At 31.2% G+C, this 27,476-nt stretch overlaps 2 protein-coding genes, 1 long non-coding RNA gene and 1 pseudogene across 7 annotated transcripts; all 4 read left to right on the plus strand.

The window, feature by feature from the left end:
• Positions 8,770-12,167, plus strand: LOC109335086 (receptor-like protein kinase ANXUR1). The gene has a single exon (XM_019571150.1). The coding sequence runs from the start codon at positions 9,117-9,119 to the stop codon at positions 11,661-11,663; it is 2,547 nt and encodes an 848-aa protein (XP_019426695.1). The 5' UTR covers positions 8,770-9,116; the 3' UTR covers positions 11,664-12,167.
• LOC109336744 (histone H1-like) lies at positions 13,509-17,410 on the plus strand. 5 transcript variants are annotated; one of them, XM_019573536.1, is made up of 3 exons: positions 13,509-13,671; positions 13,787-14,272; positions 16,979-17,125. In XM_019573536.1, the coding sequence occupies exons 1-3, from the start codon at positions 13,594-13,596 to the stop codon at positions 17,108-17,110; spliced, it is 696 nt and encodes a 231-aa protein (XP_019429081.1). In that variant the 5' UTR covers positions 13,509-13,593; the 3' UTR covers positions 17,111-17,125. The 5 variants fall into 5 exon arrangements, with proteins under 5 accessions (XP_019429081.1, XP_019429082.1, XP_019429083.1 ...); XM_019573537.1 differs by having other exon boundaries at positions 17,006-17,125; XM_019573538.1 differs by having other exon boundaries at positions 17,030-17,125.
• LOC109335656 lies at positions 20,047-21,009 on the plus strand. The gene is made up of 2 exons (XR_002106222.1): positions 20,047-20,077; positions 20,389-21,009. It is a non-coding gene; the product is annotated as an uncharacterized LOC109335656 (long non-coding RNA).
• On the plus strand, positions 23,822-26,868 carry LOC109335427 (annotated as a pseudogene).

Below are 27,476 nucleotides of genomic sequence, written 5' to 3' on the forward strand. Positions count from 1 at the left end.
TTAATCTCTCATTCCATCTCCATTAATTTTTGGGTACAATTCTCCACTAATTTTTAATTTATGAAAATAAGTTCAATATAATTAACCTTGTAAGGAAATATTTTAAAATATAATTATTGCACTATTATTTCTAATCAATTTTAATTTTTGTAAAAAAATATTTAAAGGTGATTGTTTGGTTAGAAATTTATTAGTAAGTACCAACAATGTATTAGTCTAGTGATGTAAGGCTCTGTTAGATCTCACAACAACTAAAATATCAATGATTCGATTCTTGTGAGCGATATTTGTTGGGAGGGACAATCACACATAGTACAAAAAATTAACATGAATAATTTTTCCAAAGACTATCAATGAATCATGTATCACCACTTATTATTTTTAAGATAATTACTATAAGAGTGAAAAGTTTTTAATGAGGTGGTAATTTGTGTGACTCTGTCACTCTAAGCATGTTGAGTTATCTCAAATTTAGATAAATTTGTTATTATGGTCTTTTTATAAAAGATTTTGTCAACATTCTGGTTGAGGATAAGAAACAAAAAAAAGTATAACTTTGTTTTTGGAATGAAGTATTTTGTATAATGAGAAGTGGTGGGCTTTTGTAAATTATTGCCGAAACCCTTTGGAAGATGAGGTTAACAAAGGCAGGCCTATTATGATTTATTTATACACAAGCTAATTTAGTAGTTATAATATTAAAGAATAATTTCTATACACAATTAGTATAAAAATTTATATAGAGTAAATATATCATTCAAATTTATTTACATTATTATTATTTTTAAAAAGATAACAATGATTAAAAAGGAATAATATAGAATAAACTGAGACTATACAAAACTCTAATGCATACATTTTTTTTCCTCATACTACTATATGATAGAACATATCTGATTTAATTACACCTTTGGACCATCATTATTTTGTGATTCTACTATTTGGATCCATTCGTACTATTTTAATACTTTTTATGCTTTTTAGTTTATCAACTTTCGAACTTGTGCACCACTGGCTTATCTATTTAATTTCCGCTAGTTAAATCACAGATGATCATTTAGCCTTCAAGTGACATATTGACTGGCCGTATTAATTATTAATGTATGAGAAAGATATATCCACCTCCTTTAAGATATTACTTAATTATTCTCAATATTATAGTTATATTATATATCATAAGTATCTCATTTACCTTATATACCAATATTAAATTGGCGTACAGCTAATCACACATCCAGCTTATCTAGCTTACAAAAAGTCTTATAATAAAATAAAATATCATGGCACATACCTTGAACCATATACATGTATCCATAATGTGGAGAAAAAACACATGTATCCAACTTCAAAACAAATATATTTATAATTTTTTGGTACTATAATTTAGGACTAAATTTTAATTAGAATAAAAATTTTAATATATTGTCAAATTTTTATTGATATATTAATATAAAATACAAGTCTTTCTACCATTATGTGTACTTTTAATGTTGCTCAATATTTATAAGAAAGGGTAGCATAATTACATTTGAATTGGGAAGAGGGCAAGTGTAGCTTAATTAAGCAAGTCTCAAGGCCTTCTTATAATTTTCCATTTAAATAAAAATTAATATAATAATCGTAATACCTCTTGATAAAAATATAGTTTGAGGAGCCAATTCACCAAAAAAAAAATTATCTGCACAAATTTTATCATTAAAAATGAAAGTCTCCAATTGGTAAATAAATAATTAAATTGACTATGATACTTTAATCTTAGAGACCAAATGTGCCTCCTTGTGTTTTTCTAAAAAAAATTGTGTTTATTCTAAAATCTGTTAAAGAAACAAGGTTTGTTATATTCCAGCTAATTGAATATTTCAAATAAACATGGATTAATAATAAGAATTAAAGTAGTATGATGATTGATGTAAAAATTTGAGAGTATTAAATCTATACGCCTAAAAAATATATACACAGTTAGTACACTATCTACCATTCATTTGCATTATTTTTTTTAAATCAATGGTGATTGAAAATGAATGAATGATAGATAATACAGTGACAATATGAAAATTTTGTACACTGTCAATGTATTAATCTTTTTCTCTAAAAAATTACTCACATCTATGCTCTATATTAATAAAAGTTACATGTTGATTTGTGATGATATAAAACTTTGTATATAACTAGTACTCGTGCATTTGCACGGGCAGTAATTTTATGTTGCATGGTTAAGAACATATATGTTACTCGTATATTCGCATGGTTAAGAACACTCATGTTACTCGTGCATTCATTTGGTTAAAAACACATATGTTACTTGTGCATTCGTATAGTTATGGACACACATGTTACATGTACATTCACATGGTTAAGAATACACATGTTGCTCGTGCATTCGCATGGTTAAGAACGCACATGTTACTCGTTCATTCGCATGGTTAAGAACACATGTGTTACATGTGCATTCACATGGTTAAGAACATGCATGTTACTCATGCATTCAGATGGTTAAGAATATGCATATTACATGTGCATTCGCATGAGACCAAGGTTATTAGGACCGGATCGGATGGTTCGACTGGTCTAACCGTCGGCCGCTACCACAAGCGGTCCCGTTTCACCCAATAGCCCGCCCTCCCTTTCAGACTATTTCTGACCGTTTGAAATCCGGTTCAACCGGGTTTGACCAGCTTAACTCGGAATAACCCGGTAAGTTAGATCAGTCGGCCCATAACTGCAAATAAAAAAAATAAAGTTTAATACTCTAAAGAGGAAACATGCACGAAGGAGAAGAAGAGAAATGAGAAGTCACACATGTAGAGTAGGAAGAAAAGCGTGGAGTGATGAAGACCTGTATAGGAGAACCATTGTCGCCATAGGAAGCCTTCTCACCGTCACTGTTGTAGTATGGTTTCTCACTGTTATAGGTTTCGGGCTTTTTGCCTTCATTTTTTTCCTGGTTTCATTTCATAAGGAATAAAAATTGTAAAACAAAGTGGTACCCGAGACTTAGGTGTTGTGTACCACTAATTTTAATTTGTTGTTTTTCACATTATTTTCACATTCATTCTCATATTCACTAAGAAACAATATGCTAGTTTTAAAGTATCACTTCTTCACGGTAAAACCCCAAAACTAGGAGATGTGGACCACTAAATAATAAAAAATATTATGTTATCAAATCAAATGGTTTCTTTGTTTTGCTTGCACATCATGCCAATGTCTTTTTACCTTTTCCTTTCTCTATCCACTGCAAGATGTAGACAGTTGTGTACCACTACATAATAAAAAATAGTATGTGAGTTTTAAATAGTATCCTATTGTAATTACTAGTCTTGAATGGTAAGACATAATTTTTAGTTTTGCTAATTTCTATTCTAATAAACAGTAACACATAGTGTAATGAAATAATTGTGTTGATTTATAATTCTAATTATATAAAAATTAAACTTGTTTGATGCACTTTTATTTTAATTTGTATATGTTATATTATGCAAAATATGATATTGGTAAGTGTGTTATTCACTTATTTTAATAATTATATATCATATATGATGTCATCCGGTCCATTGGACGGTCTAACCGGTTAAACTGGTTAGAACCTATATGGAACCTCTTCCGGGTTGATGTCCGACTCGAGTTTCATAACATTGCATGAGACATATTGATTTTGATGCATGTTTAGAAGCACGCAAGTATCAATATTATTATATATATATTATATTGTGTAATAATTTGATAAAATTAAAATAAAATATATAAAAACACAAATATTGTAAACTAATTAAATTGTATGTGTTTTTTGTTGTAATTATTCAATTTTTACTTGATGTCTATATATCTATCATGTGCAAAATGTTTTCACACCTTTTGTATTATCAAGAATAATTATAAAATCCATAAGTTCACCTCCAATATGGGACAGAATAAACATATATTCATTAGTCAAACATAAATTTACATTGAAGTCAACACAATCATGTATGTGCTTAAGAGATTTTCAATATTATGCATCGAGTTTACGTTATTAGGTTGATATATAATTAATTGATAACTAAGAACTTGTTACCACCAATAAACCTCAATAACACATATGAGAGTCATTTAGAGATTTGAAAGCATGATGTTAACACATAACATAGAGAAGAAAAATAATGATTGAAAACGGAAGTAAATGGCCTAAACATTTAGAAAGCATAAGAAATTGATGGTAATATTAGATAAAAAGCAAACATAACACATCATAAGCAAAATAGTGAAAAGTAATGAGAAAATTATAGAAGCTCTTAAGGCAACAAAACTTTTAAAATGCAAGAAGAAAACCAAAGGTAAGAGCAACTAAAATGCTTGTAAAAATTGAACACTAAGATGTATTTTTTACACAACCACATGTATACCCCAAGCCTAACCATTGAAGAGTATGAGGAAATATTAAATGACTTTTTAGTATTAATAAATAATATATGTATTACTTTGAAAACTTCTTAAATGATTCTGTAAATTATGAATTGTGAAAATGAAAATATTAAATGCAATGGAAATTAGCATTAAATGGAAAAATGAAAAATTCATGGTTGTATACGTAGATATAAAAGTAAATGCAAAAAATATTTTTACATATGCAATAATTAATTGAACATATAATTAGCAAAATATATTGAGTAAAAATTTAAACAATAAAAAAATCCTTAAATTGGAACACTAATAATATAAATTAATAATGATTTAATTTAAAAATGATAATTAAATCACTAAATGTTTTAATTTCTTACCTTTGGGAACTGGAAAGTTGGTTCAGAAAAATGTTTTACATATGAAAATAATTAATTAACAAAATGTTAATCACTCTATAGTCTATATATTTGGTTGACTAATAGATACAAAAAAAAATTATGTTGTCCATTCTTAATATATTTTTTATGATATGTTTACTATTGTTACTATTTTAAAAAGTAACATTTCAATATTAGAATCAAATCTAAACTCTAAAAATATATATAAATAATGAGCATTGCCTAAATTAAGGAATAAGAAATAATTCAAATAAAATATAAATCCAATATGTGTTACAATGCATACATCTTTGTTTATCTTAAGATTGTTTATAATATGATAAATATAGAAGAATCAATTTCATTATCACAATTAAATCAAAGATATGACCTTTTTTTAAACAAAAAAATATTATTTTTTTGTATAAGGGCCAATTATACATTATGATTTTTGTAGAGACTTTATTACAAAAAAAATTACCTTAAAAAATGGAAGTTTCATTTTTTTATTTGGAAGAAGATTATTCTCAATGGATACATTATTATTTTCTTTATCACAATTCTAGTATTAGTTAACTTTAATAAAAATGATATTATTAGTACCTTTATTTTAGATTATGGCTCATTATATTTTATACAATTTGATATTTTTATTATTATGAATTCGTACAATGATAAATATGAATATTTAAAATTAATTTTAATATCAATAACTTTAATAAATAAATGTTTACATATGAAAGTTATTATTATGTTTATATTATTTTTCTAATATAAACTATAACTTTTATCACATACATATTTGACTTAATATTTTCATTATTTGAAATTAGTTTCTTCATTTATGTTATTATTGAAGTTCTATTTATATTATTTAGAATAGATATATGGTATACATATTTCTTATTAGTTATTTTAGAATTAAACGACAGATGATTATAAACCTATGTATAATGAACATTGTCTAAAATTAAAGAATAAAAAATAACCTTGATTGAAATTGTATTAATATTTAAATTTGTAATTTTCCTAAGGTTACAATTCTACTTTTGGTGGTTGATTTTATCTATAGAATAGAGATAGAAAAAGATCTCGTTATACTTTATATTATTCTGTTGGAAGATGGGGCATGAGACTTTATAAATTACTGAGAAACACATCATTATCATATTAATTAAAAATTATTAATAAATTTATAACTCAGTATTATTTGACTATAAAATAGGATTAATTTCAAAAAGTAAATTATTATTATTTGACTATAAAATAACTGCAAACAAATAAAATTGAAAAACTACTATTGTTACTACTCTTAATAACCACTGACAGATATTAATAACAAAAAATTAATAATATTATTTCTCTGTTATATTTCTTATCGTTACTATTTGAATACTACAATATTAACATTGCAATATTAGAATCAAATCTAAATTCTAAACAAAATATATCAATAATGAGTATTGTTTAAAATTAAAGAATACATATTTATTATGATCTATAAATATTTGTTATTACCTATTACATAATTAAACAATAAATGATTATAAATTCACATTTATAGTGAATATTTTCTAAAATTAAGGAATCTGTAATAACTTTGATTGAAATTGTACTGATATTTGAATTAGTCATTTTCCTAAGATTGATATTTTATGTTAAATGTAAAATATCAAATCATTCATTAGTTAAAAATATAGTTGATCACTTTCTAAACGAATAGAGTAAAAGTTAAAATCACAAACTGTATATTAAAATCTATTAGTTTTGCTTATTACAATTCTGCAGTTACAATCATTTTTACAATTCGAATTTTGTGAAAATATATTATTACACTGTTACAGTTTTAATATTATAATGATTACACTTTAATATTATATAACGTAATATAATGTTTGTGTTTTAATATTATATATCGTAACGACGACACATTTATGTTTTTTTTAATATAATGAATGTAGTGTAACTGTGGGTATAGAAGATGTTAACTTGGTCAACGTTCTATTGATTTTATATGAAATAAATTTTAAAATAACATAAATAATCAACAAACATTTATATTCAAATTTATAAATTTTGTTGGTTATAATACTATAGTTACAATTCAAATTTTATGAAAATATATTATTACACTGTTACGAAACAAATATTACAATAATTATACTTTAATATTATATAATGTAATATAATGGTTGTACTTTAATATTATAAATTGTAACAGCCGTATATTTATGTATGTTATGGATGCATGATAACTGTGAGTATGGAAGAAGTTAACCTGTTAAGCGTTTTATTGATTTTATATTAACTAAATTTTAAAATAACATAAATGACCAATAAATGTTTCATAACGTAGTGAAAATGTTAATTAAGCAATTTTGCACACAACATAAAATATTTTTCCTCAAATAAATGCAAATAATAATAACGTACCTTAAATTACATAATTTTCCATCTTAGAAGATTTGATTCTATTACACTTTTGGTCTTGAATGAATTTTCTAGTCGATCAAATTGAAAGTCTTAAATACAGTGGAATAAAAACCTAAATGGTACACTAAAAATATACTCTTAAATCAATATACAAATCATTATACATCACAAGCTGACATTAAACACAATAAAAATGATATTATCACAAAATGTAAACTTTAATTTAAAGTTAGTGATTGATTTTGTGATGTTAAAATCATTTTTCTAAAATAATATCAAAATGACTATAAAGACACGAACAATTTCTTGTTATAGTTTAAGTAGGATAACATATAATACATTGTCTAGTGCTTACTTTCAAACAATTATTTCTTTACAAATTGAAAGAAAAATGATCAAATTACCATATTGTCACGGACTATTAACTTTTCTCTTCCTTTGTACCATCCATTGCTGTCGGCGCCATTTTGAACTGTTATATTACAACCTGGTTTCAACAATCCATATACTCTTTGTCAAAATAATGATTATTTTGAGTAGAAAATTCTACAAACAAAATAATATATGCATAAATATATAGAAAACTAACCTACAATAATGCTTCAACGGTGAAGCAACAATAAGAGACACCATATCGAATATAACCCTCGTCACCGCACACGTCATTGAAAATAAATCACTCCTTCAGTTATCCTACTATAAGCACAAAAAATTAATAAATAAGACTTTAATGCAAGATATCTTCAATTGAAAAAATCAACGAACATATCTACATATGAGTAGATATTTCTTTATTATTTTTGGTTCCTTATGATATAATATAAGAGCAATTTAAACTATATCTCTTTAGAATTGTTGTTGCATTTTATAACAAAAAATAATAAAGATACATTGATTTATATATTATTTGGATTTTTCTCACAGTATACCATGTTTTATTTAACTTAATTGTATTTATCATATTTTTTTGTTAAATATTACATTTATTTATCATGCGGTGTGATCAATGTGTAATGAAAGTATAAAAACTAGAGGAGGTTTGTGTAGATGTAAAAAATGATGGATGATATGTATAATTTCACTAAAACTCATGGAGTGTCATTGTAATCGACTCTTATTTTAGTGTAGTCTTATATAATTTTTATATATAAAAAAATCTGGAATAAAGAATTTTTGAGGAGGAAAACCTGCATATAATTACTCGTGTGATAATAACTGCTCAGCCGATAAATATTCACACATACAAATAGCTTCTATTTTGGGGAATAGCTATGTGCCACAATAGATTTTGTTTTGTTAGCCATTTACAACCATAATAATCATATCTTATATTTCATCATAAATCATGTTTTTGTGGGTGATTTGTTACAAAAAATTACCTACAAAACCATGGCATTTGTTTTTTGTTGTCTACTAAATTTAGTAGCTATCTAAATATAACTCAACCTCACGTGAAACAAAAATTGATAAAGTAATAAATATTTAATACAATTAATTTTCATTCAATTACGATTCTCACTCTCTATCATCAATTTCCAATAGCCACCATTTCTCAACCATTGAGACGTTAACAATCAAACAAGACAAAGAGAAAAAAAAAACAAAGAACAAAATGAAGAAAGGAAGAAACCATCGTCCAACGTTTTCATAATACAAAAAATAAAAATAAAACAAAAACTTCACCTATGTTTCTTGCCTGGTTTGGTCCCTCCACTCCAGGTAGGTTTATTTTTTACAATCTTAACTTTCCATGCACGAATAATTATCATGGGATAGAGATAAACCTCTTCCACTAGAGAACAAAACCAAACAACCCATTATTTTTCCTCTCAAGGCGTACAGGAAAATTAACATCCTTTTTATTATTGTCTTGTAACTTGTCTCACCCTTTTTTTTTTCCTGTACGCCTAATCTTTTATTAAAGACATGCATGCTATCAATGCCCTTGTATCTCTTCTTTGCACCCTTGTTTTGTTGAATTCCCTTATTCATGCATCAAGCAAGGACTCAGATCCATTGATCTTAGGGTGTGGCTTGGGAGAAGGTGGTGGCAAAGATGATGATGGAAGAGAATGGTTACCAGACAATAAATATGTTTCAGGAGGCAATTCCATCACATCTAAAGCCTTATTCCAAGACCCTTCACTTTTGTCTGTGATTCCGTACATGACAGCAAGAATTTTCACATCAGAAGCAACTTATAAATTCCCTGTTCAGCCGGATAAGCGTTACTGGCTCAGGCTCCATTTCTATCCCTCTGTTTATGATAGTTACAATCCTTCCAATTCATATTTCTCTGTCACTGCAAATGGTGTTACCCTTCTCAGCAATTTCAGCGCTTCAATTACTTGCCAGGCACTCTCACAAGCTTATCTTGATAGAGAGTATTCGCTCGCGCCTTTGAATTCGGATACTCTCACCCTTGTATTTAAGCCTTCTGATAAGTACAATGGGGCTTTTGCTTTTGTCAATGGCATTCAGCTTATGCAAATGCCTGAGTTGTTTGATTCTGCTTCATTGGTAGGGTACGCTGACCAAACCGTGGACGCGAAAAGTTTACATTTGCAAACAATGTTTAGATTAAATGTTGGTGGGCAATACATATCTCCGAATCAAGATTCTGGTCTAAGCAGAATGTGGTATGATGATACACCTTATATATATGGTGCAGCCACTGGTGTCACCAATCAAGTTGCCAAGGATGTTAAAATTGACTACCAAACAATGGCTCAGTACATTGCTCCTTCTAGTGTCTACTCCACATCAAGATCCATGGGCAATAATAAGGATATCAACATGGGGTACAATCTCACATGGATTTTCCAAGTTGATCCAAATTCAATGTACCTTACAAGGTTGCATTTCTGTGATTATTATTATTCCAAAGTCAATGAGATTGTTTTCAATATATATGTCAACAATCAATCGGCGCAGGCTCAAGCAGATGTAATTGGGTGGACAGGAGGTAAAGGAGTACCAACTTACAAAGACTATGTAGTATATGTGCAAGATCAGGCAGGTGAAGATACACTTTGGCTTGCTCTGCACCCAGCACCTGATACAAAGCCTGAGTATTATGATGCTATACTCAATGGAGTGGAGATATTCAAACTCAATGACACAAACTTGTCTGGGCCTAATCCTCAGCCTTCAGAAATGATGGTTGAACATGAGGAAGAAAAAAAATTCGAAGAAAAAGATACACATTATAGCAAGACTTCTGTTATTGGTGGAGCTGCTGGAAGTGCTATAGGTGTTGCCTTAGTGACCGCAATATGCATTGTTGTACACAAAAAGAAGATGTCTCCTGGATCATACTCACACAACTCAAGCTGGCTTCCTCTCTATGGAAATTCACAATTAAGCGGCAACTCCAAATCTACAATTTCTGGCAAGAGTACTGTTGGCAGTACCAACTTATCAGCCATGGCTCAAGGACTGTGCCGCTATTTCTCATTACAAGAGATGAAGCAAGCGACCAAGAATTTTGATGAGGCCAATGTTATTGGTGTTGGAGGGTTTGGAAAGGTTTACAAGGGTGTCATTGATAATGGCCTTAAAGTGGCAATCAAAAGATCTAACCCTCAATCAGAACAAGGAGTTAATGAATTCCAGACTGAGATTGAGATGCTTTCTAAACTAAGACACAAGCACTTGGTGTCATTGATTGGATTCTGCGAGGAAGATGAGGAAATGTGCTTGGTTTATGACTTCATGGCACTTGGCACCATGAGAGAACATCTTTACAAAGGAAACAAACCAATAAGTACTCTTTCATGGAAGCAAAGGTTGGAGATATGCATTGGAGCAGCAAGAGGCCTTCATTACCTTCACACTGGGGCAAAGTACACCATCATTCATAGAGATGTCAAAACAACTAACATTCTCCTTGATGAAAACTTCGTTGCCAAGGTTTCAGATTTTGGATTGTCAAAAACTGGTCCAAACATGAACCAAGGTCATGTTAGCACTGTGGTAAAGGGTAGTTTTGGATACTTGGATCCTGAATATTTCAGGAGGCAACAATTGACTGAGAAGTCTGATGTATACTCATTTGGGGTTGTCCTGTTTGAGGCTCTTTGTGCAAGGCCTGCTCTGAACCCTAGCCTTCCAAAGGAACAAGTGAGCCTAGCTGAATGGGCTTTGACATGCAAAAGAAAAGGGGCATTGGATGATATTATTGACCCTAGTCTCAAAGGAAAGATCAACCCTGAAAGCTTGAAGAAGTTTGCAGATACAGCTGAGAAGTGTTTGTCTGATCATGGACTCGACCGGCCATCCATGAATGATCTGTGTTGGAATCTAGAATTTGCTCTCAACCTGCAAGAGAACCCTGATGGCTCATCATCCTCTTCGTCAAATGTTGTCGAAGGCGAGTTCGAAGAAGTAAACTTGCTAGACAATAACAACAACGGCATGGCTGCAAATTATAAGAACCTAAGCCTTGGGAGTGAGCATGAGGTTAGCCAATAATCCAGTGAGAACACATCTTCTCATAAATTGTCAATCCAAAAGAGAGTTGAGTCGAGAATACTCTGGATGATTTATCTGTTATAGGAAATAGCTTCTTGCTTTGAGGAAACAGTGGAATTTAAAGGCAACAAAAACATCGTTTGTGTTGCTTTCAAAGTATATAATGCTTTGACTGATCATCTCACTTGTTGGATTTCTTTCGGTTCTTCTCTCATTACCTTGTTATGCAGCTTACTGTGTGTAATTGTGTATAGCAACATGCTATATGAGAAGGCAGCAAAATCAAGTCCACCCTGTTTGTAATTTATTTTTTAATATAGTTTAATATAATAGTATTATTTACAGTTAATCAGTTTTGTTTATGCAACATCATCATGTGCAGCTTTTTGATTAAGCACTATAATTCTGTAATAAGCAAGAATATGATACTCATGAATATATATCAGAGTAAACCTTCAAAGGCTTCATATTTTCATTCAAATATACTAGTTTTCACCTTCTAAATTTTTGTATCACACAGTCTGTGAATTTTTTACATTGTCAATTAAGTCCCTGAAAATTTTCTATTATCAATTTGAATATGGATCCTCTCCATTAGTGAAAATGCAATACCATTAGGATATAATGATTATGTACTCTAAAAAATATACATAAAATAAACAAGTTCCTTCCTATGTTAATTTGGCATTTAGTAGGGGTGGAGTGGAGATAACTCAGTTCGGTTCAATTTGTTATGTATTGAGTTAAGTTTATTATCAAATTATTTTTTCAGCTTGAATTAGTTTTAGTTAAAGTTACGAACTTTTGAACTAATTAACAAACATAAATTTATATTGATCATCAACATAAATTTAGATGGCCTAAAAGGTATTTAGAGATTATGCATATAAAAGATTGTGAATATTAATAATAATAGTAGGTACCAATTAAAACTCATCTATTAAATATTATTGACATGTATATATGTATGTAGAGAAAATGATACAAGTGATAACAATTTTTAATATGAGAAATAAGAACAAATTAATATATATATTATTTGAATTGATAAGATTAAACATAGTTTTTTTAAGTGATGATATGATAATTGAGTAACTTATAATCTTTATCATCTATGTATATTTGTATGATACTGATTTATTATTATCGTAATTTTTATATTAAAATTGTTTTCACTTAAATTACTCTTATGTATATATGTATATAATTGAGTTAGCTCATAAACCTAAAAAATCAATCAGTATTTGACACAAGTTTGATTGATTTATTTAATGATCTCAATTTTTTTTCTCAACTTTAACTCATTTACTTCATAAACCAAACTTATTATGTTAAATAAGGAGTCTACGAATATCAAGTTAGTTCGATCGATTAATATCTATAAGCACAAGTGAAAATCAATTTAAAAAAGCGCAATTCAGTCCGAAAACACCATGGAAGTAGCAGAGAAGATATTTCCCAATTTGATGAAGCAAATAGGCCACATAGATAGTAGTTAAAAAGCTGGTTTGAAGCCGAAGAAGAACATGAAAACCTTCTTAAAATCCATGGGCTAAATCACATGTTATTTCCCATTGAAATTAACTCGGAAAACACACCCACCCTTTAGCCAGAAAACCAAAGGCTAAAAAGTAGAAAGTATCCATAACAACCAATAGTTAACTCACGTAACACTATCTCAATCCGTGTACCTCCGCTGACACTAAACTGAAGCCGTAGATAAGCGCCAATCCAAAGGCTATCATTTAAAAATCATCAAATATTCTCGATCCGTGCCACTCTTGTTCCACCAATCACCGATCACCATTTCCCTCTCCTACACGCCTTTATAAACAAAAAACTCCTTCGTATTTTCTATCTATCTATCTATCAATTCTTCCTATATCTCTTTGACAATTACTTTAGTTCTCTTTAGAATTCAGTTTCAACCATGGCCGCTACTGCGCAAACCAAACCTAAGAAAACGGTGTCGTCTAAGAAGCCTCTCTCACACCCTCCCTTCGCTGAGGTAAATTCATTCCCGTGCTTTTGTATCCTTTTGAAATTACTATTAATAATTAGTAATTTTTGATTGACTATGCAATTTCGTTTGATTGATTGTGTTTTTATTTTATTTATTTCAGATGATAACTGATGCGATTGCGAGTTTGAAAGAGAGAACAGGTTCAAGCCAAATTGCGATCTCGAAGTTTATAGAAGAAAAGCATAAGGATCTACCTGCAACCTTCAAGAAGCTTCTTCTCCAAAATCTGAAGAAATCTGTTGCCGCTGGTAAACTAGTTAAGGTTAAGAACTCCTTCAAGCTTGCTCCTACCGTTAAAGCTTCGGTGAAGGCTGCTTCTACCGATGATAAGAAACCTAAAACCGTAGCTAAGCCTAAAACCGTGGCTAAGCCTAAAGCCGCTACTGCATCCAAGGCTCTTGCCAAAGTTGCTGTGAAATCAAAGGCTGTTACGAAGCCTAAGGCAAAAGCTGTGTCTGCTGGTGCTAAACCGAAGGCAAAGATTGTTAAATCGCCGGCGAGGAAGAAGGTTGCTGTTAAGGCGGTGAAGAAGGCGCCGGTGAAGAGTGTGAAGAAACCTAAGAGTGTGAAATCGCCGGTGAAGAAAGTAGCGGCGAAGAAGGCTAAGAAGTGAGGATTTGGAATTTGTGCGGTTGGTTAGGTGGGTTTGAGTTTTTTAGTTTTAAATATTAGTGTAGAAAGAGAGTTCGATAATGTGGTTGGAGACTATTCTTGTAAATTAGTTGGTAGAAATGTAAGAATCGGTTCTTCCTTTTAATACACTTTTATTATTTCTATGATTGATGTTTTGGTTTCGTATAATTTCAACTCGAAAAAATAATTTGCTTCTCATATCAGCATTTCTCTCTGGATTCTCCATTACGGAGAGAATATCGTTTCAAAACTGCTTATGCTTGCCCATTGTCAAAAAAAAATCTGTAATATTTGAAAAATGTACCCCAAATCTAAGTAAATTGTTGTTGTGCCACTTTTCCTAAATGTTTACTATATTGATGAATTTTTATACTCGAAAGTTGAAAGTACTTGGATAATTTTTTATGCCATAACAACGTAGAAATTGCAAGTGAGGGATTCATATCACTCATTACTAACAACCGGCAGTGCGAGGAGTTTTTCAGTTTATATTATCAATGATATCCTCTCACCTATTTGAGTAAAAAATTAATTCATTCTAAGGGTTCGGTTGCTCTTAATAATTAATCCATAACTTTGTGGATCTAGTAAAATCTTACATAATTACACTAACACCTTGAATATATTTTTGTATATGAATCCATGAATTATCATTTATTTTATAATTGTATTAATCATTATTTACGTTAACTATATATGATAATTGAGGCCACGATATTTGACATAGTTAAGCTTTAGTGAGAGCTCTTTGCAAAGAGAAGTATAACAGTGGGGTTGTGGATCATCTAATACAATTTATAAATGACATCGATCCCAATTTTTAATCATGGTGTATACTATTTTGGTGTTATTGATATTGACACGGGTGTTGCCACCATTTCTGCAACAATAAGAATGTGGTCTCAAAAAGAAAAGTCATAAATTTAGGGAAAATTCACTAATATGGTGCACTTTGACCGAAAATTTATGGTTTTAGTGCACCTTTTTGAAAAATTATAATACTAGTGTAATTTTTCTGAAATCGGCAATGGTATTGCCGATTTTTATAATTTTTTCTCTCTCACTCCCCCAAAATCGGAACTAGTGGGAGTTTTATTAAAATATTTTTTTTTACATTCTCCCCCCTAAATTCTTATCAAGTTGAACTGATCCAAACTCTGTTTCGAGTCGAGTTTTATGCCAAACCAATTCTTATTGAGCTGAACTGATCTCAACTCTATTTTGAATCAATTTGGCTCGTTTTCAACTCTACTTACACCATTAATTTACAGCTTGAGGTAATTTCACAATTTTGGCCTTTTAATTTTCTTTTATATTTGTTATTAGCCTAAACGGTATAATTTAAAGATTTTATTTAACACATAAACCAATTATCATTTAAAAAATATATTTTTTATAGATACTACACCTAAAAAACTTTTTGTTATGATTATTTTAGTTTTTCCTTAAAATATAATTTAAAATAAGGAATCTTAGTGAATACCTTATATTTAAATACGATGACAACAAAAAGCATAGGAAAAATTAGTTGCAATGGTTAGTTCACTTGAATTGAGTTTGATTTAGTTTAATGGTGTTGTTAATGATCGACTCAACTCTAGATAATTTTAGATTTTTTCAAGTATCAGTTAATAATCTCAAATTTATGTTGTTTGTTATCTTATAAGGTTATCATTAATTCATGAATATAATGATTACCCGAATGAAATTTGTCCACTTTATTGAATTGTTGAGTGAATTCTCTCATTTGCAACATTAGCAATTTGTTAACGCATGATTGAGTCAAATTTAATAGGTGTTGCTCCACTTACATTGTAAAATAGAATTAAAATCAAAACTAAGTTTAGAAAGTTAAAAATTAGGTAAAGTTATTATTTTCGTGTTTGATTAAAATTTAAAGTCAAATCCAAGGGCTCCTACTTTAAAATAGTTCAAAGGTTCTCAATCCGTGCCACCCTCATATCCACCAATCATTGCTCACCATTTCCCTCTCCCCCGCGTCTATATAAACATACAAGTTTTTACGTGTTCATAGCATCTTCACCACGCTTAGTTCATTCATCTAATCTTTTCCCTAACCTACCAGTTCCGTTTCAACTTTCAACTATGTCAACCACTGTGCAGACAAAGAAAACGACGTCGTCGAAGAAAACTTCGTCACACCCTCCCTTTGCTGATGTAATAATTAACATTTCATTATGAAATTTCGAAATTGTGTTTCATTTGCAAAAATTTTAAATCAACTGTGATTGATTGTGATTTATATTTATTTCAGATGATAGTCGAAGCGATTTTGAATCTGAAAGAGAGAACCGGTTCAAGCCAATATGCGATAGCGAAGTTTATCGAAGAAAAACATACGGATTTACCTTCAACCTTCAAGAAGCTTATTCTCCACAATCTAAAGAAATCTGTTGCCGCTGGAAAACTCGTTAAGGTCAAAGGCTCATTCAAGCTTGCTCCTACTGTTAAAGCTGCTGCTGATGTTGCTGATTCGAAGAAGCCTAAAACCGTGGCTAAACCGAATGCGAAGGTTGTATCCAAAGCTAAACCTAAAACCGTTGCGAAATCTGAAGCTGTTACCAAACCTAAGGCGAAGGCTGTATCCGGTGGTGCCAAGGCCAAAGTGAAGATTGTGAAATCGACAGTAAAGAAGAAGGTTGATGCTAAGCCGGTGAAGAAGAAGGTGGATGCTAAGCCGGCGAAGAAGGCGCCAGTGAAGAGTGTGAAGAAGACTAAGAGTGTGAAATCGCCGGTTAAAAAATTAGCGGCGAAGAAGGCTAAGAAATGAGGTTATGGAGAATGTTTGGTTTGATTGATTAGGTTAATTATTGCTTAAATCATTTTTTATTTGCTAAACCAGACTCCAAACTGATTAGGCAGCTCTCAGTGTTGGATTTTGAACATCAAGTGTGCAGAGTACCTGTCAACCCTTGCAGTATTTAGTCTTTCCTTAACAAATAACCTATTGAACATCATGAACCAAGATGTAAATCAGTAATTTCGGATGTTGAACCCTCCCTAGACAAAAGATGCTTGAAGTAATTTGTATGTCCTTCCATGAGATAAGCGGAAGAAATATATATATATATTTTGTGTTTGACATTACATTCAAAATCTTAGGACATTAATTTTATGGACTAATCCTTGTATTCTTTAATTAATTAACTTCTGTATAATGTGAGACCTTTTTACATTTAGAATTACCAAAAGGAATAAATATAACAAGACCTTTTCCGCAGCTCTAGTTCTGAGTAAGGTTGGTGTATGTATAAATATAACTTGTTATATGTAAACAAAATTCAAGGACAACAGATGGGACCAGATGAAATTGAAAGCGAAGAAAGTTTGGTGGAATTAGTGCTCCGAGTTCTCAACACCGCCGACCCGTTCGAGAAGTTCTGACTCGGCGACTCAGTCGCAACTTGGTGGCTCAATGGCGCCATTACTCACTCCTAACCACCCTAACTGCCACCTTCTCGTCCCTGGCCGCTCCGCAAGGCTCTCCAACGTATACACTCCTTCATTCTTGTTTATTTTCAATTGGGGTGCCATGTGTTTGATGAAATGTGTGAGTGACACTCCTTCATTCATAGTTTTCTTTACAAAAAAACAACCTTTAAGATATGTTCTGTGTTTTCTACTGGTATATTGCTCTTGTCCACTTGTGGTTCGTTGAAGAAATGACATCACTTTCATATATACCTTTTGGTGCAATGTGAAAAAAGTCTACGTGTAATAACTTACAAGTCTACTTGTAATATAATAAATGACATTATAGAGTAACTTTAGAGTATGCATCATCTCACGAGTTCATAAAAAATCAAATGAAATCTATTATGTAATGACAGTATGACATATCTATCTTTGTAAATATAATAAAATAACATATTTATTATTAAAAATATGAAGTACTTGTCTTTCTATTAATAGAGAGAATCTGTATTCCTTTAGAATGTTTATTAGGGATTTAATCATATTAATATCATATGGTGACATAACATGAAAATTTGAAACTTACATGTACCAAATAATAAAATTAAAAATGTAGAAATTAAAATTATACATATTTTAATATATTTTGAAATAAATAATATCATTGTGAATATAATTTTATTAAAGTTTTAATGACTTAATACTTTTTCCCATGCCTAACTATAAGAAAAATATATATTTAAAAAATGTGGGACATCAAAATAGATAACTTGACATAATAAATAATATAAACTTGATTAAAAATCGTAAAAGATCTAATTTTAAACAGGCCCGATATGATATTTCATTCTAGGCCCATTGGATAGTTTGCGTGACATTTACGTGTGGATGTTGCTATTTATAAACACACCTCTCTATGTTATTCTCTAAACAACACGCTCACTACTTATTATGATGGTATAGTGAAACTGAATGAAAAACGGAGAGAGAGAGAGAGAGTTTGATTTCTATCTCCTTTCTTTCTCTGAAGATAAAGAAGATCGATAACTGTGTTGTTTCATCTTTCCTAGTTGTGTTGTTCCTTTATTCCATATTTACAATTGATGAGTAGAATTGAGAAAGAGAGGCATAAATAATTTCATTCCGACTCTCGAGTTCTTCAATCTTTGAAGTTCTTTATAATTCATTCATCAGAAGTGATATCTTCATTCAATTAACAAACTGTCCCAAAACCCTAAAAATCAAGATCACTCCGTTGCTTCTGTTAACTAGGTTGCTTCACTTGGTTTTTGCGATGGTTGAATCTCTAGATAAAGAAAAAAGAAAAAAAAATCATTTTGTTTGTGTCTTTTCCGACCTTTTATCACAAACATATATTCATTTCGTTCTCTCCACATTCAATCTTTAATCTTTTTTTATAATTGGTTATTTTTTCAATGCCCGGAACAGTTGTTGGATAAAGAGATAAAGAATTTGATCTCATCGTGACCTTTCCGACCCTTAATCAATGGCACATCTCTCTTAATTTTCAATCTTTGAATTTCTTTATAATTGATGCAAGGAAAATAGTGGATTTCTTGATATTTTATTTGTGGCCGTAGTGAGATATTTCTAATCTCAATCTTGATTATTCAAGAATATTTGATCAAAACTTCTAATTGGCTTTACAAACCCAAATGTTTGATTTGGTCTATGAAAACTGTATAGTTATCCTAATTTTTTGGATGGCACTATATGGAATTTTGATATGAATTCTTTATTCATAATGTAATATGAGGATGCTTGAAAAATAAAATGGAACCTTTGGTTTCTTAAATTCAATTGCAACATGATTTTTTTTATTCATTTGTGATTTGGGATGGTATGCTTGGGATCACAATGTCCCTAAATAGGTCATGATGATATTCACACAGATGGTATAGATTTGACCCATATGTCCCTAAATGATTCGTTATTCATTTATAAAACTACATGGTATAGTTAAGATTGTAATTGCTAAATGCAATTAATATAATTTGAAATAGGATGGTATGCCAAACACTAGTTGCCTATACTCAAATGTGAATAAAACCCTTGTTTGCTTGGCTGGCCAATATATGTGCAATTGAAGTATGAATTATGAGTTCTCAATGTAAAATCTGGATGATATGCAAAGTGGATGGTATGTATGTGTTGTCCCTTAATCCCCTAACTGCAATGGTATATTTGAGACTTGATAACCTTTAATCCCAAAGCTGGGGAAAGTGGGAAGCTTGAAGAGCAGGGTAACCATTGTGCATAGCCTTGGTCATACTTAAAGCTGGGCCATTTTGATTTGTCTTGGGTATTCATTCACTCCTCTTCTCTTTTTATCGCCCCTTTTATTTTAGTATTCATTGAAAGCATACTGTACATGGTTAAGTAAAGTTAATGAGTGAAGTTAGTAACATTGCTTTTTACCATCGAAATGGGTTCACAATAAATCCTGCCATACGTATACTCACTGTAAAATTATATTATAAAATATGCACATGTAAAAAATATTCAGTCCATGGATATGTTGCAGTTGGAGATTGAGAATATGCAATTCCAAAAATAATAGAACTATCCTATTTTTTGCGATGCTCCCTAACTACTCATGCCGTTTGACGTTAGGTGACTCAAATCCAAAAAAAACCCTTGTTTTTGTGGGAGTATAAATGCAATGGTTCTTGATGGAATTTTGGTGCCAAATAAGTTTGTTCATAGGCAATGTGCCATACAATAGTCCTGGATATACTGATATGTTACATCTATTTCAATGAAAAAGCTAGACACACCTTGCTTATGTAAGCATATGTAGCAGGACTAGAGATTCAGAGTGCAGGTGTATAGAAAATGAAGTAATGACAAATGTATAATGGTGAAAACATTCAGTTTTAGATCTATTTGATTAAATGTTATGTATCCTTTTTTTGTTCTGAGAAATATATTTCACATGCTTTTGAATTACTGCCATTAAGTCTCAAGTGGCTGGTTATAGTGGAAGTGAACTGCGACAAGAGGCAAACTTTATTGAATATTGACAACGCCAGGGTTTTGAATCCTAGAATAACAACTTTGGGGAGGGCTTTACTAACCATCAACCTGATCTAAAATTGCATGAGCAGTTGCAATATACGTAAAAGAAAAGAATTAGTCCCATTAGGCTTACAGTATTTCTTTGTTTTGCTGCTGTGCTAATTTTGAACAATATTTGCTTGCTATGGTCTCCCTCTATGTCATGATTCTGCTTCACACAAGAAAATGAGTTCCTGAATCTAAAATTTAAAACCTGGTTTAGTATGAACACAGGCCAGAGGACATGATGTGCTGCCTGCAACAATCTCACGTTTCTGCAATGGTGGTGATAACACTACAACAGATTTACTAGAACGAGTAATTTACCCTGAGGAAATTACACATTGTGCTGCTGGTGTGAAGTGGTTCAAGTATCTGTGCCGGAGGTCTAGGAAACCAGTGTCAGATCAGGAAGAGCAAGAAATTTGTGCACTAGAAAGTGGAACTACAGCTGAGGACAATGAAGTGATCTCAAAGTTCCATGCAATAGTAAGGACATATTTCAGACAACCTTTAAAACCACCTTTTAATGAGTGGTATGAACTGATGCAAGAAAACTGCTGGATTTGGTCCTGAGTGGTATGAACTGCTTGCTGTTAAGATTCCAATTAATTCTGGGTAGTAGTTTCTTGTTGTTTATCTTTTAGCATCTAGGCAGCTGTAACAGAATTTCATTTCTTGGTTTTTATATTTAAAATTTAAAACCAAATTTCAATGTACCACAGTTTTATTTGGGACAAAAGGATATTTATAATAAGTGATGAACTCTTCTAATATACATTTTGCTTTATGTGCATCGATCTAGACCATTGAATATGATGATGGTTGGAGTTATTATACTCAATTGATAATCATCATTAGAATTTGGTCTAGACGCATGCACATCAGACTCTAAACTGCATGCCTTTTGCCCAGGATCAAAACAAATGCAATGCTAAATCTAAATTTCATTTCATGATTAATAGCATATCTTTGGAAGACATCAGTTGCCATCCTATTTCAACATTGAGTTATATAAGTCGGTGTAATCCTTGGATTGCTTCAGAATCTCTGGTGAGTAGTCTAGCATAAGAATTAGTAGGTATTGATAATTGATAATCTCTCCGTGGCTCCATCCGACATTTGAACTACAATTTGCATTGATGGTGGATCCACGGCATGGCATTGTATGCACAAGTTACGCAATAGTTAGCTTCTTTGTAATTTTTGTATCCCCTTCATCATCAACATTGTAGGTAGTAAACATGATTAGTTTTCTTCAACATGTCTTCTGTGACCTTCCTCCTTCCTATTGTTTCAAGCAACATCTTTCCATAACTAAGCACCTGACTGACAAAATACATTGTCGATATTTCTTTAGAAAACTACTGGTTCCATGAACCCCGAAGTGCCACTTACTGCTGTCTAATTAAACATTGAGGTTTATCAAAATGGACAATGCATTGATCACAACCTTGGTGAAGATACTCTATTCCTATAGCTATGCATAGTGCAATTTCTCAGCTTTTTCCAGCCATGGATGTTTTGCTGCATGTGCCCTTAAAGCCATCAGCACAGAAGTGAATGATGTTAACATGGTAGATTTTTCCCAATAACATCATTATTGAAATATTCCCCTTTTCTTTGAGAATTATTCAGGATTTTCACAGTGATAGAAATCTCTTTCGAAATGCTTCTTTTGAACACAATGCCATAAGCTCCCTCTTCTAATTTGTTCTGGAAATTATTGGTGATTCTCTTAATTTCAGCATGAGTATGTAGGGGGTCTCAGAACTCTTTAGTCTTCTAGGAATCCTTCAAAAATTTCTTGCTTTTCTTTTCAAAGTGTGTAAGAATTCAGAGAGTTAACTTTATTGTTGAAAAAACAGTAGGTTTCGTTGTTAGCAGTATTACCTTTTCACCCACATCTCTCCTCTTCTGATTAACAATGTTTACAGTTTGGATCATACCACATAAAACGAAGACTGTTGTCCTTATGAAGAAAACCTGAAGGGATGGGTGACATACTAAACATTTTGGTTCAAGATGACGAGCAACTTTTTTCTCTTTACAGAAGATGGAATAGCATATAGTTCAGAATTTGAGGTGGTTATGCACAGAACCATAAACTTGGGATCCAAATCTATATATGTTTATGAACAATTGAAAAAATTATAGTGCATATACCGGACCCACTTGGTAAGTTTTGATTGTTGTTGAACAAACGAGTTGGCTTTGTATTGGAAATGGAAAGACAATAAACTGAGTTTATTGAGTTGGCCTATAAGGTACCCATGTGGATCATATAACTCTTTTTTCTCGATTTTTTAGTGAATACATTTTATAGTGAGCTTCATTGTGTTAGGGAGTTCAATCACAATTTCATAATTTGCAGCACAAACTAAATAAAACGCAGGATACCTGCAGTGTTTTGGAGGGTCCCCTTTGATATGGAAAGGGAATCGGATAACTTGATTTCAGCATGATAAATGTATTATTTTATGTTGGTAAAATATTGTTTCATTGATTGAGGCTTCTATTATTTTGTGCTGGTAATAATGAATGGATGATTGGAATATTGAATTACCATAATTTTGTTATGGAAAGTAATATCAACCTTCAGATTCTTATAATCTCATTCTGCTTTTATTTTGACTATAGAGGCTTAGGTTCCGTACTTCTCATTTTTTCAGTGAAAAAAGCCAAAATTTATTATCATAAAAAAGCAAATAAAATTATAAAAGCAACCCTTTCCTGATTTGTTATATATGATTTGATAATAAATGTAGATTCTTTTTATTGGAAGGTTTTCTTGGTGCAATTGTTTTGTGTCCCTCAGTGTTATTTGATTTTGTGAGTATCATGATATGATTTTGTGTGTTATGAACTTAAGTATAGGAGATAGGTTTTTGATATTTGGGTTGTGATTATCATTGTTGATTTGAATTGTTTGTGATGATTCTTGTGCTTATTATGCAGAGATTGGAGCCAGTGAAGAAAAAGGTTATTTATGGAGGAAGTTGTAGGAAACGGTTTGGAATGACAGAAGATTATGGATGGGAAGGAGAGTAATGGGAATGGTTCAGAGAAGGAAATTCCTTCAGCTTCTGAGTTTGAGGCTAAGTGTCACTCCACTGTTGTTTCTGAGTGATTCTCAGCATCTCAAACTTGCTTTGGCCATTATCTGCTATCTACTTTTTTATAATATTTCAATATATCTACCTTATTGCTTGAATGAAAAATTTACTGTTATTCATTACTTTCTACCACTTTTTCCTTTTTATTACGGGAAATCTGGGAAAGTTGTTTATTTTAACAACCCAATGTGGCCAGGTGTGTGTTAATGTAGCTTTTGTATCTGCCCCATGTTTCTATAATATTGCCTTAAGACCATTGCATTGAGTTTTTTTTTCATGTTTAATTACCAAATTTACAAACCTTTAAAGTGAGTGTTATTTTTTTTTAATTTTAATTTTTTATGGATTATTGTAAATTTCAAACAACAATGACCTTTTTAGAGGAAACAATTCCTTTATGACATTAAAAAAACTTTTGGCTAAGCATGCTGACCTTAGTGTTTGATGGTATTGAACTTGTTTTCCTTGTTTGTGTTTAGGCCTTTTGGAGAATTATCCTTTTCCCCCATTCCACTTATTATATCAATTCTTTCTTTCTTTCCTTTTCTTTTCATATATAGTTCTCTCCTTTTTCTTTTATTTGCTAAGAAAAATTTATAAGGTAATGACTAATGCTCTGATTGATTTGGTATCAGGAGAAGCAAATGTTCTTGTTCAAGGAAAAGTCAGATTACCAAGAGATCTTGATTTTTGAGGTTTGACATCTTTTCTTGCAATGTTCTTTATATTTTACCTGTAATGTAAGTGATTAACAATAATATTTTTGTTCTCGGTCATTGACATATGGGAAAGTGCTTGTACTTGATCGTATTTTTTCAGTTGACTGAGAAGGATGAATGTGCTTACCAAGAGATGATAGCTCATCTTCCTCTTTGTTCAATCAAGTCCCCAAAAATGTGAAGTATTTGATCTGATTATCATTGTATTGGATTCCATCATATTATTTTTATACCTTAAGTTCCAATTATTTTTTAAGAACATAGTTCTTTATCATCACCAAGGGAAAACCATATTGCAAAAGTTAGTTGCATACTTACTTTTGTATTCAGCAGTTTAATAGTTGCTTGATTGCTTCTTCATGTTATACTTTAATATTTCTCTCTATGCTTGTCATCTTGATAGACATGTTGGTTGGAGTTCTTGTTTGCATTGCTCACATTAAAATTGATTTTGGTTTAATTTAATCTACTTTTCTATGCTATTTTTTCATTTTCTTTTCTGTTTTCATAATCTGATATATGATTTTTATGTTGCTGATTCAGGTTTTAGTTGTTGGTAGTGGAGATGGTGGGATACTGAGGGAATTATCCCGCCAGTCCGCCACAGCTCCGTGAAGCATATTGATAAAATGGTTATTGATGTAAGTTATGGCATATTTTGATAAATAACGTTATATAATATATTTCATTAATGTGAAGAAATTATTGCCATGGTTATTCTATAGGTTTATAAGATGTTTTTTTTCAGAGTTAGAAGTTGGGTTTGAAGATCCTCGAGTACACCTGAATGTTGGTGATGGTATATATTTTTATTTACTGCTGATCTCAGTTTATGTTTGTTTAGATGACAATTTTGTGGCTTTTTATTTACTGATTACAAAGTGTGGTTATATAATCATTTTCGCTCAATATTGTTTCACCTTATTTTGCAGCTATTGAATTCCTTAGATATGCTGCTGAAGGGAAGTATGATGCCATCATTGTTGATTCCTCAGATCCTGTGGGTATGCTATTTCAATTCAAGATGAATTTTCCCATATATCCAGTATGGCATGTATATCATTGGAATTCACACTGAAAACCAAAATGAATGTTTTATGATGGAAATATAATTTTTGCTAAGTTTCATCAGAGGTTGACTTGAATTCTTAAACTCTGATACATATATACTAGGTCTATTCTCTACAAGTTTGAAATGACCCCTCCATTTATGAGGAAATTAACTTTAGTTTGCTTTTTGTTGGCTGGTATAACGATTGGCTATCTTCATTACATGCAATGCTGCTCTGAATTTTATCCAAAACTATCATTTTCCAATTGTTTTCTTTAAAACATTTGTTGCTGAATTATTGACTTTGAATGTATCCACTTAACTAAAACCGGTTAGCTATAAGCAAATTATAGAGACTTAAAAGATTAGGATTCTTCCTTTGCTGCTTATTATTATTTTATTATCAAGCACTGACAAGATCACTTTTGTAATTTAGGTCCTGCCAGGAACTTGTAGAGATGCCATTTTTTGAGACGATAGCTATGGCATTACGATCTGGTGGAGTTGTTTGTAATATGGCAGAAAGTATGTGGCCTCTTACTTGTTATTCTAGATATGATCTTCATTTGTCGAGAAACATTCAAAGGTTCTGTACATTATGCATGGATAAGTGTTCCTTCATATCCAAGGTAGTCACTTTACCTTCTTAACAGGATTCAATCTAAAATATTTTATTTAAGAAATACAGATCTTGAAGTTGCTTTATCAGCTGCCATTTTTTAACAGTATCATCATAACTAATCAATACCTTAATAATTGCTAGTCCAAATCAAGAAACCTGTTTATATTTTGATTTATCTTGATAATAATATTAGCGATTGTATACCCATTTATCATCTTTCTTTTTCATGAAGTGGTGTGATAGGTTTTCTTCTATGCTCAACAGAGGGACCACATGTTGATTTTGTAAAGCCCATCAATCCCGTTGAAATGGTTGAAGGTGCTGATAAGCATAGAAGAGAGCTTTGTTTCTATAACTCAGGTAAATATCCACAGAAACTCATCACTTATACTTAAGCATGTAACTTTTGTTATTAGTGAGAATGATAATTCTCTTTTGTGTCACCTTACGTGAATATTAGAATCATTGTGGGTTACAATATCATGTGAGGTTGTAGCTACTTGCAGCGATTCTGATTCAAATGCATAGGGATATATAAGTATATAGCTATCATTTTTCTGTTTCTGTTTTTCCGATCCATGTTTTACTCTTAGTAAGCTTCTGTCATTGATATGTAGTAAATGCTACATATATAATAGTCTTTTAAAGGGTAAGGAGTACCTCCTCTAAAGTGAGCTATGAAAAGTGGATAACTAAGTGTATTCACCCGTGAAATACTAATGTCTGTGAAGATTTCAATCCACTTTAACTAATCAAGGGTAGATACACCTTAAGGAACTTCATCCAAATTTTAATAATTATTATGGATGTTTCTTCGTACCATCAAAATCTATTGAGATATTTTTTTTCTTGAAGATGTATTTGTAAGACTGAGATTGCAACTAAGAGAGAGGTGAATTAGTTGACTAGAAATTATAACAACTTTTTCTACAAAATGAAGAGTTAAAGTGCAGCGGATAATATTGCAGAAAATAAACAAGAATAAATCAAAGAGGTAAGGGAGAAGAGAGTACACAATGATTTTATACTGGTTCACCTTTTTGTCCACCGAATGCTACGTCCAGTATTCTTGCAGCACAAGAGATTTTCCACTAAATATTATGAGTTATAATTACAATATCTCACCCCGAGATCTC

The sequence above is a fragment of the Lupinus angustifolius genome, chromosome LG20 (genome assembly GCF_001865875.1).
Source record: "Lupinus angustifolius cultivar Tanjil chromosome LG20, LupAngTanjil_v1.0, whole genome shotgun sequence".
Classification (NCBI taxonomy): domain Eukaryota; kingdom Viridiplantae; phylum Streptophyta; class Magnoliopsida; order Fabales; family Fabaceae; genus Lupinus; species Lupinus angustifolius.

Bases quoted from the DNA above. Each gene is read 5' to 3' on its own strand.
- LOC109335086 (XM_019571150.1), top strand. From the start codon at position 9,117: ATGCATGCTATCAATGCCCTTGTATCTCTTCTTTGCACCCTTGTTTTG.
- LOC109336744 (XM_019573536.1), top strand. From the start codon at position 13,594: ATGGCCGCTACTGCGCAAACCAAACCTAAGAAAACGGTGTCGTCTAAG. The intron at 13,672-13,786 runs GTAAATTCATTC...TATTTATTTCAG, and splicing joins CACACCCTCCCTTCGCTGAG to ATGATAACTGATGCGATTGC. The intron at 14,273-16,978 runs GTAGCGGCGAAG...GTAAAGAAGAAG, and splicing joins TGAAATCGCCGGTGAAGAAA to GTTGATGCTAAGCCGGTGAA.